Source organism: Vulpes lagopus, chromosome 8, assembly GCF_018345385.1.
Source record: "Vulpes lagopus strain Blue_001 chromosome 8, ASM1834538v1, whole genome shotgun sequence".
NCBI lineage: Eukaryota > Metazoa > Chordata > Mammalia > Carnivora > Canidae > Vulpes > Vulpes lagopus.
In genome coordinates this window covers 32,876,210-32,894,729 of record NC_054831.1, presented here as the reverse complement: position 1 = coordinate 32,894,729, position 18,520 = coordinate 32,876,210, and the positions used below count along the sequence as shown (strand labels likewise).

The 18,520-nt window shown below is 31.8% G+C and overlaps 1 protein-coding gene across 1 annotated transcript in view; it reads left to right on the top strand.

Moving 5' to 3' along the window:
* PSPC1 (paraspeckle component 1) overlaps window positions 1–9,372 on the top strand; it is a 69,607-nt gene extending 60,235 nt beyond the window's left edge. Inside the window, exons 7-9 of the mRNA XM_041765688.1 lie at window positions 2,979–3,036; window positions 6,266–6,435; window positions 8,502–9,372. Coding sequence (XP_041621622.1) covers window positions 2,979–3,036; window positions 6,266–6,435; window positions 8,502–8,687 — 414 coding nt within the window. The 3' untranslated portion in view covers window positions 8,688–9,372. The remainder of the gene's footprint in view (window positions 1–2,978; window positions 3,037–6,265; window positions 6,436–8,501) is intronic.
* The last annotated feature ends 9,148 nt before the right edge of the window (window positions 9,373–18,520 follow it).

Genomic DNA, 18,520 nt, shown 5'->3' with positions numbered 1-18,520 from the left:
TATAGGGTTGCTATGAAGAGTTAATTAATTAAACCAAATTTTAATCATAGCTTTATTATCTTATCACAGTGTAGTCATTTGAGATTTTATATATGTAGAAGTTGTTTCATGTCAAACCACAACTCTAATTTTTGGTAAGGTAATAAAGCATTAAAATTTATATTCCAAAAATAACATGTATATTATATACCAGTTGTAGTTTCAAATATTAGAATTCATAGAAGTGAGGGTCTTGTGTATTGCTTTTTGGGTAGGTACACAGTTAATGGTGAACTTCCAAGTGTTTGTCCTTACTGATATTTGATAAATCAAGTTACAGTGAGAAGTAGTCTTAATTTTCATTGCTAACACTACCCTTAAATGTAATCTCTGATCCTTGCATTTTACTAGAAGTATGTAGCAGTATATTTTTAGAAAATAACGGTAATCTTAGGACATGACTGGGGAGTTGAAAACTTCTTTTGCTCCTTCTAAAGTAGTCAAAAAATGATATATCTAATAAAGCCATGTCTTTTTCTTCATGTGTGAAGCTGTACAAAATAGTACTCAGTAATTTTCTTTAAGGAAACATCAACAGTACTAAATAAATTGAGTGTATATTTAGTGAAAAATGTATTTTATCCATAGGTATTTTAGCATAGTGATAGCTGTATTAGCATGGATTATTGTTAGATATTCTGATTATCTCATTTAAAGAAAGGTATTTGGAACTGGAAAACCAGGGTTTTTTTTTAAGATTTTTTATTTTTAAGTAATCTCTATATACATTGTGGGGTTTGAACCCACAACCTGAGATCAAGAATCACATGCTCTTCTGACTGACCAAGCCCCTGGAAACAGGTTCTAGTAGAGCATCAGAAAAAGAATGATACGGCCACTGTTGAAAAGTTGACTTAAAAAAACAAGAATCTTGGGGTGCCTGGCTGGCTCAGTCCTTAGAGCATATGACTCTTGATCTTGGTGTCATGAGTTAGAGCCCCATGTTGGGTGTTAGAGATTACTTAATAAGTAAATAAAAGCTTTTAAAAATTCATAAATGTCTTTGGTATATTAATCTCTTCAGAAATTTCTTAATGAACAAAATGGAATAATAGAATAATTCAGGTATGATTTTTTTAAAAAGTACTGAACTTTGTGAATAATAAAGCTAAACGTGATTTTGGAAAGTGATAGATACAGTACGGTGAAATTATAAGTACATAATACAAAAGTTGTCTCTCTCATTGGTCCCACCAGTGAATCATAAGGCATCCAGTTAGGATGTCAGAATATATAAGGAGGATTTGAAAATTGAAGTCTCAGACAGTAAGACTATCATAATTACCCTGTTAGTGGTTAGATACTGCATTCCTCATCTTTCATGGTTAAGGCAAATACAAAAGTAAAAATTAAAATTAAACCCTTGTTCCCAAAAGATGTCATGATCAAAAAATCCATGTATTTGTGGTGTTGAAATGGAATAACAAGTATCTGCTATAAATAATACCTGGAAGATTTTGGATATGCCAAAGCAGTCTACATTTTATCTGGTTTTGGGTGATGAGGAAATGACAACTTGGCTTGATTTATTGATGATAGTGCTAAGTGTGATCATAACATAGTATTTTCCAAATGACTTCATCAGAAATGCGTTCTGTGAAATAAATAGTCTAGCTATTCTGCTAGTCAGTAGTACTCATCACTAGCCAAACATTTTATTAGAAGAGACAAATTTAGTTTTAGGAAAGTTAAAAAAAATAGCTTTGAGAAAAATTTGGTATTTACATTTTTCTAAATAATGTGACAAACATTTTTTCATGATGTTATGATGTAAGTGACGTTTCTTTAACCATAGCTTCATTAAAGGTTACATTTTAAGACTTGTCCATTATGTTAGGTACGGGCAGTTCATAACTGCTTAGTGGCATTTATCTACCATAGGCTTTTCTTTCCTTTATTTCTAGCTTTTATAGGTGATTTTCACTAGTATTTTGTATTGCTAAGTGGAATTTTAAGCACATTTTAATAAAATTGTTTTAAGGGGAAAATTTTGCTTTAAGATTTCGACATTGCTACTTTTGCCTCCGTGTGTTTTATTATTGCTGCATTTAACACACTGGTCTGATAATGGAAAAGATCATTAAATAAGAGTACAAATTTGAATTACAGTATGTTGAATAATTTCACCTAGAGATTTCATTGAAGTTAATTTTATATAACTGTAAAAAATGAGTTTTTAGAAGTAGTTGAATTTTACGGAAATTTATGTTTGTTATTTGCATGACCTTTTATATCACAGTTAACCTCAAGAGCGTTTTGTTTCAGAACTTGCTGACTGTGTAATAACACTTCTATTTAGATTTCCAAGTAAAACCCTTGTTCAAATAAATGAAGCAGTGTTACGTTGAATTTTTAATAATTGTGTGTTGTGGAGACTTTCATGGCATATCTTTAGGTCTTGGGTGCAACAGTGCTCAACTATTGGAATAAAAATGGAAAGGTGTATTAAGGAGAATTGTCTATCACTTTGTTTTTAGCTTAGTGCCCCACAGGTGTTTGTGTTGGATGTTTGAATACATTTGAATATAAAAAGGGTAATTGTCATTTTTGTTTAAAGACTTAGTGTCATGGGAGGAAAATATAATTGGTCCTCGTGGTTATTAATACTAGATTTTTCTTTTTTGGGGGGGTAATCTAGGCATGTGTCCTTGATCTATTGAAATAAAAGCATTAAAAACATTCTGCAGTAGATTTTGTGTAATCTGACACATTAATAATCTAGTAGTATAAACGGAGTGCTCTAAGCACTGTGATACATATCAGACCTGGGAGACTGAAGTTTCTTTTCAGTGTTCGTATTAAGTAAGTGATGTCGGAAAATTTTAATTTCTTTTAATGGAAAGTGATGTCCCAATTTATTCTTTTCTTTTTGATTTTAGATGGGAAATGTAAAGTCATAAGATCGATAGGTTGACTGTGACAACTATGCTTACTTACAGAGAGAACAGGAAATGAGAATGGGTGATATGGGTCCCCGTGGAGCAATAAACATGGGAGGTAGGGATTTGAAGCAAAAGCCTTCTGTAACTTGTAATTCTTTGGGGAATTGTACATGCTGTTTGTGGTATATACATATCAGTAACAAAAATTTGGAACCAACATTTGTAATGGTGAAATCTCTTATATTTATTAAGTTGAAAAAAATACAAGTGTATTAAAAGTAATATGACTAGGAAGAATTTTGTTTCATTGAAGGCTAAAAGGTATATCATGTTTTAATAGATTTAATGAAAGAAACCTGTAACCAGGTTTTGATATAACTTGAAACTTAGTCATTGCATGGTGTGATGCAGCTATGTTGTTGCATTTTCAAAAAATCAAATTTCATGCTTTCAGATTGGCTATTTACCTTAGAAATTTGGTAGTTTCTGAGTTTGCAGTGGTTTTAAAGTTCTTGAGAGTAGTTTTAAAATTTCTATTGGTAAGGTAACTGTGTAAGTGGAATTACTTTTATTCATTATACTGAATGTTTAGCTTATTTTGCCCTAACCTACCATATTGTGCACTGAAGCGCACTGTTTGGAGGCATCTTTGACATGTCAAGGAAATGAGATATCTTCTACATTTAGGCTAATGCATATCTTTAGAGTTGATGTAAAGGTTTTAAGAAAGTGCTTACTTTAGCTTCTCTACTGTTGAGGGAAACAGTAAATTTGAAATGTTACACACTTAAAAATTAGGTAAACTTTTCAAGTATTTTTTATACATTCATTTCATATGTCCCACAGAGGCTGTCACAAAATTAAAATCTTCACATAACTCAAAATGTACATAGTGTTGGAAAGATTACATTACTGGGGCATTCTAATATGCATAAATATGGATTGTACTTAGGATATATAGTGTATGGAATAAAAAAATCTTAAAGCATCTAGTATGTGGAATGAACATTTTCTGCGATCAACCCCCCCATTTCTCATGCTTTTTTTTTTTTCCCCTTCTTTCCAATCAGATCATCTAAAATTGTTATTGCTGTTTATTTGGTCATTTTTCTCACTATCAGTAAGAAGTTACTGAGCATCTCTGGTATATAATGGAAGCATGATACATGATCCTTACCTATAAAGATCTTAGTTGTCAAGTTAGTTACAATGGATAGATGAATTAATTAGCGAACAAAAAATATATAAGATTTATAGCCACAGTTCTAAGAAATACATAACTTCTAGAGGCACAGTTGAATATGTAGTCATGTACAAGTAGTTCAATTTTATGTCTTTCCAAAGTAAATTGTAGAATGGTGTATGATATAATCCAAGTGGTTTTAAGGGTTGTAAGTGTGAGGTTATGGATTGTAGGTACTTTGAAATGCCATTGTAATTATTAGATTGTCATAAACATCAGAAACAAATGAAGTGTTTCTGATGTTGCAGAGACCTTGAAAACATTCTGTTTTGGTTAGCAACTTTATCAGAAACAAATGGAGAGTATACCTTTAAATACCTTATTAGTTAGGAATTTAAGAGAATTAAAATTTCTTGTGGCATTTTACTTCACCAGAGAACCATATTACAATTGACAACTTCCTCAACTCCCCTTCAGTCCAGTCCATTTAATCTTCTCCTATATACATTTTGTTCAGTCTTACTTTGTTAATGTAATGGTTTATTGGAGTTATGAATCATTATTCATGTAGGTGAATATTGCTGTTCAGTCAGTAAATTGTCATGTCCTGTCAAGTTACACTGATAGACTGTGGCAGTAGATTTTTCTGATGTATCACCAGTGTATCTACCAAGCAAAACATAGATTTTAAAACTACTTTTCAGGGGACCAGATAATTTACATTTCTTAGATATTTAAGTTTATTTTAATTATAATTATGTGATAGAAAGCTTTATTACTAGAAATAAGACTCTAATTACTGATAGTTGGAAATGTTTATTTTTTATTTTATTATTCCCATAGTTATATAGGTATATTTGAATCTTATAAGTTAAATGTAACAATTGTTAAAAAGAAGAAAAACTTAATCCTTGATCTGTTCTTTTTAGGGAAAGTTAAGATTACTTATAGATAGTGTCTTCATTCTTCCTCATTTCCATGTGGGACATGTCGTGGAATTCTAGTAAAGATTTTTATTTATAGTTATGCTAAGGGAATAGAAATATTCTTGGATAGTTAAAATGTTAAAATTTTCAGCAAGAACATTTTGGGATTAAGGAAATAATTTCTTCCCATGATGTGGCTAGGTTCTTGAGAAAGAGTGGTAGTCTTACTGCTAGGGACTGGTCAACTAGGGGGGTGAGACTTTCTCAACTCTCACCTGCTTCCTGGGCTTAGTCATATGTAGAGTTCAGCTGCATTAGATACTGTGTAGGGTTCTAGATTGTCATTTTCTGTTATTATGTGTTTTTGAGAAATTGAATTCTGAGTCATAAAGTTGACCTATAGAATGAAATACTAGAAGAAAATTCTTAAGTTAGAGCTAGGCTTTGTTACAGATTTTTATGCAAAAACGTATGAATATTTTAAAAATAAATTCAAAGAAAACCGAAAAATGTTGTGGTTGAATCCATTATTAATATAGTATTTCAGCTCAAATACTAGTGCAATTAACATGAGGCCAGGTGGATATCTTTTTGATGGAAAAATATGAAGTATATCTGATTGTCTCCATTTCCAGAATTTTATTAGCATGTCAAAAAATTCAGATAGCTTTATTAGTATTTTATCTATTTGCTTTTAAAAAATAAGCTTCATCATGACAAGCCTTTTCAGTTTTTTTGCTTATATTGCCTCTTTCTACATAAAGTTAAAAAATAGTACCTCCTATACTTCTGGGGTTATGTTCAGTAACTTATATTAAAGTCAAGAGTTTAGTTTTAATGAACTTTTTATATATATTTATAGTTTCCTAAGTGCTAATCCTTTCCTGTTAATTGAAGCTGGTATAGTTACCACTGTATGGGAGTAGTTGGTTAAAAAGCAGGCTATAGCAAGTAATAATCATTTTTAAAAAAACTTACAAGTTTTGACAGTCTCAAATATCCTAAAATAATTGGTAGTTGTCTCATTTGTTTTATGTACCTTTGATTTTGAGATGAATATCCTATAGTGTAGGTAATCTAGAGGTACATATCATAGAATAGATAATTGAGTGTCCCATTCTCAAGGAAAGTGATTTGATAATCGTCTTGCTATATAGTTTGCATAAGTATTGTTAAATTTTTAATGTTTACTAAACTAAGATAGGACAGCTCTAAGTATAGATTGTTTTGCGTAGATGCATTTAGCCCAGCACCTGCTGGTAACCAAGGTCCTCCTCCAATGATGGGTATGAATATGAACAACAGAGGAACTATACCTGGCCCACCAATGGGTCCTGGTCCTGCCATGGGACCAGAAGGAGCTGCAAATATGGGAACTCCAATGATGCCAGATAATGGAGCAGTGGTAATGTATCATAAACATTATTTTGATTATATTCAGTAATATATACTTTTCTGCCCCAAAGGTAACTTCACACTTTACATAATTTGGCATCATTTTGGTGGTAAAGATAATATCCATTGAAGAAAAAGTAATTTTGTGAAGTTTATATGTTGACTTAGGAGAAGCAATTTTTAAGTATCACAGGAGTTAGGATTATCATTCATGGCATGCTTTTGTACTCAAGTATATGGCAGATACATGTTAATTACAGTTATTTTTATATTGCTTTTAGTTTGTATCCATTTCTTACCAGTATTCACTGTAAAGGTGTCAAGTATTTTAAGATTATATTCTTTTCCTTGTGGACTCTTTACCTTTGGTTGGGAATGAAACTCCCAATATGTCTGAAAACATAGTTTTCAGTAAGCATTTTTAATAAAAATAACACTTAAAATTAATTTCAAGGATATTATTTTAACTACAAAATAAGGTACATTAAAGTTTTAAAGTGTACTTTAAATTTACATTTTGAAGTCTTACAGAATTATTAATTATAATTGTTACAAAATTTTAAAGTACACAGTTTATATCTTGGTTTGAGAGTGTGAAGATATCTTTGTGTGGGTTAAATAATTATAAAAGCAAAATTTTTCAGTAGTTCTTATTTTTACTTGAATACTAGTAGCAAGACTGATAACTTTTCTCATTTTCCTTAAAGTCTGTCACTGTTTAAAGAGGCTATTGTATTGGCAACACATTTTCTCATTTGGTTTTTTTTTTTTTTAATGATTGTTCTAAATAACATTTAGAAAAGGAAAATTGGTTGAGTGTATATTTTGAAAAGGCAACATAGTTTTGGAACTATCACAACAAACGTTAAGGCGCCATGCTGGTATAGCACTGCATAGCATATAAAGCACTGCCAATTAAATTCAGACATTCCACTGAGTACTTGTCAATACATACTGATTTCAGAGATGTTAAAAGTGAATGTGTGTCTTAGAATTGATGGAGACAATGTTTCATCATTTTAAAATTTATTTACTTTAAATGCAATCTTCTAAAAATTTGGAAAAATTAGACATGCTAACAGTTTTTTTTTTAATGAGTGTTTGTGTATGGAGATAAAAAGGCAGTGCCATAATATCTACTATGATCAGATGGCGCATGATATAATTAGTGTATTTGTTTCCTTCTCTGGAGGCTTTAGTTTATAGAAAAATGTCTGAAAGCTAAGTAAAAACTTTGACTACTTTGGTTAAGTTTTTCTATATAGCATATAATCATTCATAGTAACTTAAAAGTTAATATTAACTGGCCCATTTTCCCCACCCATCCCCCTGAAGTTGTAATCTTTATTTAAATATCACCCCCTATCTTTTTCACAGTGATATTTTACTACTGCATGTGGAGAGTTCTGTTCAATCTTTGAGATTAACATAGGTGGTTATTGTAAAATTTTCCAAAGCATAGGAGTCAGGTATTTACTTAATTGTGCTATTAGTAGTACATGTTCATAAATTGTGAATTTTAAAAAATTATGTCTATTTTCCCATTAATAGTCTTTCTGGAAAACCGCCTCAAAAGTTTTAATATTGAAATTATAACTCTTTCCGTATTTGTACTAGTACTTTTTCGTTAAAAGCATTACTGTTGAAATTTTTTAAATGTTTATTTTTTCAATGTGATGCTGCTCCCCAGTTTTACTCTTTGATTTTCAAAAAAAATTTTTTTTATTACACATCACAGTTTATATGCAGTATAAACTTTAGAAAAAGATCAGAACAGTATTGTAATACTGATTAGGTTTAAATGGCAGTAGCTTATTACTTCTTAAAATCAGTTCTTTTTTTCATGAAATTGGGGCATAGCATTAGCAATTGTAACTCTTCAGATGCTTTTTTTTTTTTTTTTTTTAAACGTAGTAACTAATTAAATTGCTCCTTTCTTCCTTCTATGTGTGATCCTGATTCTGCTGGACTTTCTGCTGAACTTCATGACACCACCACTTGGGATTTTGCCAATTTTTCTTGTCACTTACATTTGGCGTGTTCCAAATGGACTTCATATTTATTATGTGGCATTAGCACAATGATAGATTTCCGCAAGGACCATCATCTCAGATGGGATCACCTATGGGGAGTAGAACAGGTTCTGAAACCCCTCAAGCACCAATGAGTGGTGTAGGTCCTGTTAGTGGTGGTCCTGGTGGTTTTGGTAGAGGAAGCCAAGGGGGCAACTTTGAAGGCCCTAATAAGCGTCGTAGATATTAAACATTCTTTCATTCCTGGCTTACTTAGAGAGAAAAGAAAAAAAACGTCTCTGGTATGCCTTTATACTTTTACTTGTTTCCTGGAAGAAATGGTTTTATTGTTAATGTATGTAGACTTTAAAGTTTTTCTTTTGTAAAACTTGAGGTTTTTGTATTTTTCTTTATTCATACATAAGCTTTGTAGATTGGTAATGATGATGCTCATCATTGTGAATGTTAAAATGTGTTTGTGACTTTAACTAAATATAAGTATGCCATAGAACTGTGAAGTCTATGTAGTTAATCTCAATAAAGAAATCATTTTGGATAATTTACAAATGTTACTAGTAGTGTTCTCTCATAGTTTCACTAAACTTTGCTGTAACAGTAATACTTCGGTTGCTTTAATTAATCCCAGCCATTTAAAAATGAAAATGATTTTCTGCTTTTTAGTAGCACTGAAAAGATAGAAGCTTAGTGAAAGCTAATGTCAATAGGGGTAGATAGAATAGTGCATTGGGGAGGGGTGTGGGAACGGGTTTACATTTGTAATAAACCATTGATGTTCTTTCTGTGAAATCAGAGTTGCTGTCTACATTTCATATAGATTCTGAATATTCAAATATTCTAAGAAGGAATATTAAGGATATCTTTGTCCTGTGCTGAGTTTTTCAAATAAACCTTTTGAATCTTGGAAAAAAAAAAAACCTGTTTGGAGGCAAATCTCTTTTGCTTATAAAATAATGTCTATTTTTAATCTTTTTTACCATTATTTGGTGTATCTGGATCGTACCCTTTAAATTTTCTTTTAAAATCAAACAATACAGTTAGGTTGGATGTTAAGTGAGGATTTGGTGTGCTTTAGAAGAAATTAGGCATTTCCTGAGAATGTTGTTTATGGAAGTACTATAGATGGATTAATTCTGAGTTGTTGTAAATATCTTCATATAGTTTGGTAAGTCTCTCCAGTAAACTTGTCTGATAGGCTAGTTGTATTTCCAAGGAATACAGTTTAAGTGGTGATTTAAAGAAACAAAAACAGGGAATTAACTTGAGAATGGCTAAGGTCATTGGAATCAGAATAGATCCCTCTACAGTCTATGTATTTTGAATTTTGATTTTCAGTACTAGGGAGAAACAGATTTTATCATATTATAATTGTTATTCTGAAAGTCCTTGCTATATTTAAAATTTTGTGTGTTAGCTATATTTAATTTAAAATTACATTTAAGGAATTACATATCCACCTTAAACTACAAATCTAATGCATCAGCCATTGATCATAATATGGTTATTTCTCACATAACATTTCAGTGTATTACTGTATCATGCTTTTAGCATTTCCATGAAATATTCTGTTTTAAAATGAACAGTATGTAAAAATTAAGTTTTGCATGGTGTATGTTTATGCTGGAAGGCATAATTTGGAATTTAAATTTGGTTAATTTAAAATCTTGCATAAAAGCAGTTGTAAAGCAAAATTGAGGTGCGTTCTTTTGTAACATTTGTCTTGTGTATTATATCACATTATCTTTTTTAGAAACAGGATGGATGGAATTATTTTCTAAAATTTTCAGTATTCACAGGCTTTATTTTTGGCAAATCTTCGGAAACATGATTTGGAGATTGTAAAATAACAGTAAAAAATACTGTTCTCATCACATTTTCCATGCGTATGAGTTGGCATGGAGTGGAATTTGTTTTAATTAACTGATTAATTACAGTGTAGGGAGTTTTACATTGATATTTAAATGATTTGAATGATACCTGTTGTACCTAAATATATATACCTTTCCCATCATCTATAGTTTTATTCGTATAATCCTAGGTAATTTCTAGCACTGTATTTTGCTTGAAAGCTGAATTTAAAGTGGGAAAAACTTGATCCTTTGATGTTAATACCAAGCTGTCTTTGGCCAAGGCTGTGAAATTCTGTAACATTGATTCAAGAACATTTGAAAGCCAGTGCACAGAGATGTCCTAATCTCCTGAACATTCTAGTGTCCGGCTCAACTCTGGCTCCAGGAACAGAGTTCTACACAGCTTTTTCCCTGCATCAAGAAAATCTTTGTTCCAGTACTTATCAAGTTTACCCTGGGAACAATCAGCTTCTGAGTGACAGTCAAGTGGAGCATCTGTGAACTCCCAGTTATTCAGGTTTTAGTGTTTTTGTATGAACAACTTTGTGGCTGGTTCAGTCAATTTTTTTTCTTGTGAATTAGCATACATATTGGGGAAGATATTTGAATGTTATTGCTTAAAAGCAGTAGATACAAAAATAAATACTAGTATTAGCTTTTCTAAATAAGTGTGGATTTGTCACATGCTACCATAATTCTTTCATAAAAAGGTAATATGAAACAATCTTAGACTTCTAACACCACAATATTATGTTTCCTTTTGTATCATGATTTGAAACACTGAGTTTAAAGTCTGTAGGATTTAGATTCATATGCTATTTATATGTAATTAATGTACATAAAATAAAGGAACACCCATTTTCCTAAATATTTTGTCAAAATTTCCCCATTTTTGTTTGTTTTGAAGACAAATAATTTAGGTTTTCTTCTTAACAGATCTAATTTTTTTTTTAATTTTTTTTTTAATTTTTATTTATTTATGATAGTCACAGAGAGATAGAGAGAGAGAGGCAGAGGCACAGGCAGAGGGAGAAGCAGGCTCCATGCACCGGGAGCCCGACGTGGGATTTGATCCCGGGTCTCCAGGATCGCGCCCTGGGCCAAAGGCAGGCGCCAAACCGCTGCGCCACCCAGGGATCCCAACAGATCTAATTTTTAAAGAACTTTTGGTTCACCCATTTGTCATAAAGCCCAATTTATTATTCCTTGAATTTTTGGATTTTTCTATTTAAAATACTGAGCTTTCAGTGAAAGAGATGAAATATTTATTTTTAACCCAACAGTATCAGGAATATTAGGGAAAAAATAAGCGTTTTCACCAGAATTGCCATTTACTAGAAATAGAAATTATAAAGGACATTAATGAAATATATTGGATCTTGTTTCTCAAGTATTAATTGAAATTACATCTTTACGTTTTATTAAAAAACATACTTGTTGAATATTTCAGTAACTTGGTGTTTATATGTAAGGTTTATAGTAATTGCAAAGTATTTCTGAATGATTAATGGTCATTAATTAATGTTTGGGGTTTTGTTGATAATTACAGCCTAGATTCTGAATGAGGAAAAGATATATGTGTGATTGAAATAAGTGTGTGATTGAAAAAAAGTCTTATGAATGTGATGAAATTATGTTTAAGCTCTTTTAAGAAAGGTTTGAAATTTAGTGTCAAATGGGACTCTCAGAAATAAAAGGGATATATTATTTTGCAAAAATAGAGGAAATTTCCTGGGGAGTACTGGGTATTTGAATGTTTTTTTGTGTGTTGTTACATTATAATATCCAATAACATGTTAAAATATGTTCCTGAAATAATAAGAGGGTGGTAATGATTTGAAAAATCAGACTTAACATTTTCAAAAGTAAGTTAGTGAACACCCACATATCTAACTCCTAAATTAAATACTTTTAAATATTTTCCTGTGCTTACTTCCTACATAGATATTTGTAGACATGGACTTATTTTGGGTCAGGGGTGGGGGAAGAGGTGGGAACTACTTCAAAGTAAGGAGCAAGTCCATCACTGAAATTGATGGGTTTGTTTCATCCTAAACAAATGATTAAATAAATTGAGAGTAATTTCGTACTGGACAAGAGTATTATTTCTTTTCCTGTACCCTTCAGAGCTAAATTTTTTAAAAACCAGGAAGCAATTTTAGTGCGCTCATTTTACATAATTGTTTTTCACTGTTGTGAAAAGTGGAACCACGCATAGCTTCCCAGTTGAATGTGGACAAGTAATTTATAGAATCTCACTCTGGAGAAATAGTGAAGAATTTAATTATTTTTATAGTATCTGATATTAAATTGTTTTAATAGTATCTGATTACAATCTATGTATTATATATTAGCTTTTTTTGGTCAAAACCACTGTCTTCTAAGTACAGAAAAAGCATCTTGAAATTTTGTTTTCTTGATTACTGAAAAACAATAATTGAAGTTTGAATCTTTATAAGACAAACCAGAATGCGTTACCTTGGGAATATTACTGTACTTCTTGTCTTTTTCCATATAACCATAATTTAGATTATAAATACCTCCAGGGGTTCCTCTTCGTTTTTTCATTTAGTTTTCCTTTTCAATAAAAGAAGCTTATATTTTCTAGATGGAATATACTGCATTTCTTAATCTAGTCAGAGTTTGTAGTACACATTTTAAAGAATTATTTTTCAAGTATATTGTCTTATTGTTTGAATCACTTACCAACTCCTCCCCCCTCTGCAACAGTTACTAGATTTTGTTGACTATTTATATAAAAATCTTGTTAGAATTACTGTTTCTTTCCGAGTTAATGAAATGGATTTTAAAAGGTGGTATTCTGCTTCTACATGTACATAAAATTTCAGTTCTATTTATAAAAGATAATCACCCAAATTTCATGTAAGGCATTTCCACCTCAAAGTTAAGACTAATTAGTGAAGAATTAATTAGTGTACTTAGTAGGAATACATTATTTTTAAATTTTCAACTTATTTTTTAAAAAATATTGTCAATAAGTGGTTTTTATCAATTAAAAACAAGGTTCCGGCATTACTTCAATAGTAATATGTTGACTTTACTTGAGTTGTAATGTAATGGACCTAGAGTTTCTTAATGATCTATAGAAATGTGTTCTTGGTATTGTTGAAGACTTTGGAATTGGTATTTGTATCTAAAATTTGTTTCTAGCTCTGAAATGAACATTTCAGATATTTAAGTTAGGAAATACATGGATATGAGGTAGTGTCAAAACTTAAAGGAGTAGCTACAATAATATGTTTTATATTTATATCTGTGACTGGATATTTTAAGACCTATTCGTCCTTGTTCCATCTTATTTATGCAAAATGTCAACCTGCCAGACTTTTGTGACTGTGAATGAGAGTTTAGGTATGTTTTGGGATTTAATCATATATAATCTTATCACTATTAACTTTGCCAATTTTGGCCTATGAGTTATTTATATTTTTATTTTTGTATGCTTATGTGAACAATTTATTTTCGGCAAATTGTTGTATGCTTTGTCGGAATAATTATAGTTAATTTTTCTTCAGGCTATTTTCAGATTAGATAACATTAAATCTGTATCAAATGTAACACATTGCTTAGATTTACAAATGTTGCCTAGTGTTTTTATGTAATGAAAAAAGTAAGCGATCTCACACATAGTAATTCTATTTTAATTTCTCACCTTTTAAAGTGTTGGAGGCAGTAGTAACTTGCTCAGTGGTTACTTAGTCTTTAATGCTAATTTTTTAGAATTGCTTAGAATATTTGCATGTTCATGGACTGGGTAGAATATTTTTGGGGGGGGGGAGTAGAATATTTTAAACAGTAGAAACTAGCAGTTTAGCAAAGTGAACAATAAAAATCGGAGTAATTGTTTGCAAAATGATACTTTCTCAGTCATACAGAATTTCATGTATTCTGAGCCATGTTATTCAGAATTGTACTATATCCCTTGTACCAGAATGTATTGAGGGGTCCTATTGTTTGCTCTTGTGCCCTTTCCTAAGGCAGAGATACAGTAGTGGAACAACAATATCCCTGCTCAAGATTAAACACCAGCAGCCATGAACGTCCATTCAGATTGATGGTTCTCAAACTTCAGTGTGCCTTGAGGCTCCTGGAGGGCTCATTAAAATATCTCTGGGCCCCATCCCACAACTTCTGATTTCAGCCGGTCTCAGGTGTGGCTGAGTAATGTACATTTCTAAAAAGTTCCCTGATGATCTGACATTGGGCTTGGGGACTCCTCTTTGAGAATTTCTGTTCTAAAATATTAAAAGAATCACAGTGACATTTTGGTTGGTTGATTTTTGGTGGTGGCAGAGGTGATTGTCCTGGTACATTGTATGCTGCTTAGGATCCCTGGCCAATTATTGAAACCATTCAAAAACTTCCAGCTACTGCCAGTTGATAACTACTGCAAAAAGTCCATTATTTTTAAGTAGGCACTCTCATGGCTATTGAGTACTAAATCTTTTGCATAATATGTAATTATTACCTTCATTTGAACTAGGATTTCATTTTTGTGTCACAAGCCTAGTTATTTCAAGTGAATATAGAAAAGTACAATTTGAAAATTTTATAAAACTTTTTCACTTAACTGATTTGCAACTACTTTACACCAGCATGAGAAATGAAACAGTGTGATAATGTTTTAGTATCAGTATATTTGAAGATGCTTGGGACACCTGGCTGGCTGTAGGACTCTTGCTGGACCTTGGGATTGTGAGTTTGAGCCCCACGTTGGGTGTTGTGGATATTTAAGAAAAAAAAAAAATCTTAAAAAGATCTTGAAGATGCATATGTCTGACAGGTGAAGGTTTGAGAAAACTTAGTCTTTGCTTACTATATTGATAAATATGAATACAGTGACACCATTTTGGTGGATTAAAATGATGGCTCAACCTTTCTCTTTTGTGAACTGGTCTTTAGCTATTCTAGGTTGAAGATAAAGATTTGATAAATGCATATTCTAAAGACCATGAGTATATTTATTAAATTGTAGTTTCCTTTTGGTTTTAAACTTCCATTTGCATTAGTTATTTTAGAAAGTAATGCCGTCAAGGAGTTCAATAAATGGAAATTGTTGAGTAATTTTATGGTAAAAAGTTAGAGCCTGGCTTGTGAGACTTTACAAAGATTAACACACATATATATGATTCAAAGTCTATTCAGAATTATGCAGTACATTAAAACAATTAAATTGGGCCATAATGAGAGGACGTAGTATATTGATTATGGTTCTTTTCAAAAGTTTTTGATTGTTGGTGCAAAGAAACCATCACCTGGTTTGTAGCCTTCTGAATATCTTAGGTAGTTTCTAGAACATTGTGGTGTATGTCTTCTAAGAGTATCTGTGTATAGGAAAGGAGGTAGACTTTTTTTTTTCCCCCTAAGATTTTATTTGAGAGAGAGGGGGGGGAGAGAGTGTGCACAGAGAGACAAAGGGAGAAGCAGATTCCCTGTTGAGCAGGGAGCCTGGTGCAGGGCTCAAATTTAGGACCCTAGGAATCATGATCTGAGCTGAAGTTAGATGCTTACTGGACTAAACCACCCAGGCAGACTTGTTTATAATAGTAATTTAGATATCACCTAAGTGCCTGTCTTCTCTTGCTTCCCAAAGATTGCACTAGCATAATGTAGTTTATGCTAGTTTTGCCAGGAAATCACACTGACCAAGCATTCTGTGTATTTTGTGGACTAGAAATGGGTTTGACTCTGAGAGGTTACATATCTGTCAACAAGGAAGTCAATTCATCTACCCTTTTATCTTTTAACTTTGCACCAACCTACCCCTCCCTCATTTTTTCTTAAGTCAGATTCCTTACTCTGTGGAAACCCAGGACTTAAGAGACTACTAGATTTCTTCCCCAAGGTGGCTTATTAACTCTTTTCCAACTGAGGAATTTTTGTGCAATCTAATGAGAGTAAAACGTCGTTTCATCTATTTAAAATTACGTGAATAGATTTATTACACATTTTTCCTGTTCAGTAATTTATTACTAATTTTCTTGAAGAAATGATTAACTTCTGTGGTAGTACTTGGACACTACAAGTGAATTATAGTTATACAAAAATCAGTGCTTAACTTTATTTTTTTAGGTACACAAATTCAGAAAAAAGATAAAATTTGAAAAAGGAAGCTCTTGAACTATACATTACTGAAGTTTTCTGGCTCAGATTATGGTTTCCCTATATAGTAGTGTCCCCTTATCTGAAGAGGAAAATTCTAAGACACCCACCCCCCATAGATGTCTAAAGGTGCAGATAGTACCAAACCATATATATACTTTTCCCCCCATTTCCATGCATGTCTGCGATAAAGTTTAATTTATAAATTAGGCACAGTAGTATTAATATATTAACAATAATGACTAATGAAAAATACAATAATTATAACTGTATACTGTAATAAAAATTATGTGAACTTGGCCTCTGTCTCAGAATATTGTACTGTACGCATTGCCTGTGATGGTGTGAGGTGATAAAATGCCTATGTAATGAGATGGAGTGAGGTGAGTGTTAAAGGCATTGTGATATAGCAGTAAACTACTACTGACCTTCTGACCATCTGTCAGGAGTGTCGTCTGCTTCCAGATTATGGGTAACAAACATGGAAAGCACAACCACATATAAAGAGGACTTTTATATAATCCCTGCACACCTGACCCCATATTTAACAGCTGCTGTCATCCTACTAGGCAGGCATAAAAACTTTATAGATTTTTATTTGATCTGTTGCTACTATTTAGAATTATGCATGATGATTAATTGGGAAAATTAAAAAAACCTTATTTTTTTGTTTCTTTATATTATGGTACATTGACTTTTATCTGGAGCCAGTAAATCTTTTAAAATATTAGAGGAGATCAGAAGGTTTTGGAAAATGGCATGCTCCAAATTTTAGGGATAGGAAGTATATAAAAAAAACAAGTGTTCAGATTGTTAATTTCTGCCTTGCCTAGATAGTATGTTCATATTTATAGGGGAGTAGATTTTATGTCCCGGTATTCATGCTACAATGTTAGAGCTGAGGTAAACTAAGATGTAGTTAGGTTCATATTATGATCTTTGAGATCTCTTAGTGGATGAGAGCAATCTCTAGGTTAATTGAAATTATAGATCTTAAAATTTGAATTATTTTGCAGCTACTTGAACCAAGCTACTGTCACAAGCAATTTCTAGTCTCTTTTATAGATCACATAAGTATGTTGTACATGTTAAGTAATTTAGAACTTAAAGTGTTCAATGCTGGTTTTCTACAGTTGCTATATTGACCGTTTCTTGCAGTTTGGGCACTGCAGATTAGCTGTGCACAGAGTAGAACAACCCTCCGTTCCTATGGCACTAGTGTTCCAGACCTAGAAGAACAAATAAGAGTCGAAATAATTGATGAGGTAAAAAGGGTAGAAAAAAATGACAGCTTCTGTTTTAGATAAGAGGACTGGAAAATGCTTATCTCAGGAGACAGAGGGACAACATTATTTAATTTAGTCTGCGCTGATAAAAGACAACATGTAATAGATGAAGTGGAAGTCATAAGTCTGTTGGAGCTGTGCTGTTCAGTGTGGTGGCCATGTGTGAACTGTTGACTCTTTGGAATGGGACTAGTGAGATTAAGACTTTTAATTTTATTGTAATTAAGTTGGATATAGCAATACAGTGTGTTTAGCATATTTGGAACAACTTGGGTATGCAAATTTCCTTTTGCATCTTAAATATAATAAAATCTAAATACACATAAATATTGGAGAGAATTTACCACTGACTTAGATGTGTAAAGTACAGAATTGCAGACTTGGTATGAAGAAATGAATGTAAACTATCTCAGTGTTTAATATGATTGTTGAAATATATTTTGGATATATTGGGTTAAATAAAATATATTATTTAGCTAATTTCATCTCTTGCTTTTTTTCTCTTTAATGTACTTAGAAATTTAAAATTTCTTACATTGCCTTATTTTTCTTCCAGATAGTGCTGGTTTATAATAGTAACTTTGTTAAATTTTTCTTTTCCTTATGTGAATGTAATCCCAGAATCTCATTACATGGTGTAATTATCCAATTCAGTTATTTTTATCTTTTTAAAAAATTAATAATTTGAGTTGAACTCTAGATAGAGTTTATGTATTCACCATTGGGTGTTAGTGAGATTGATTTCCTGGTAGTATAATTGCTTAGTGTTTGTAAAGGAGTGCAAGAAAGAAATTTGAATAACAGTT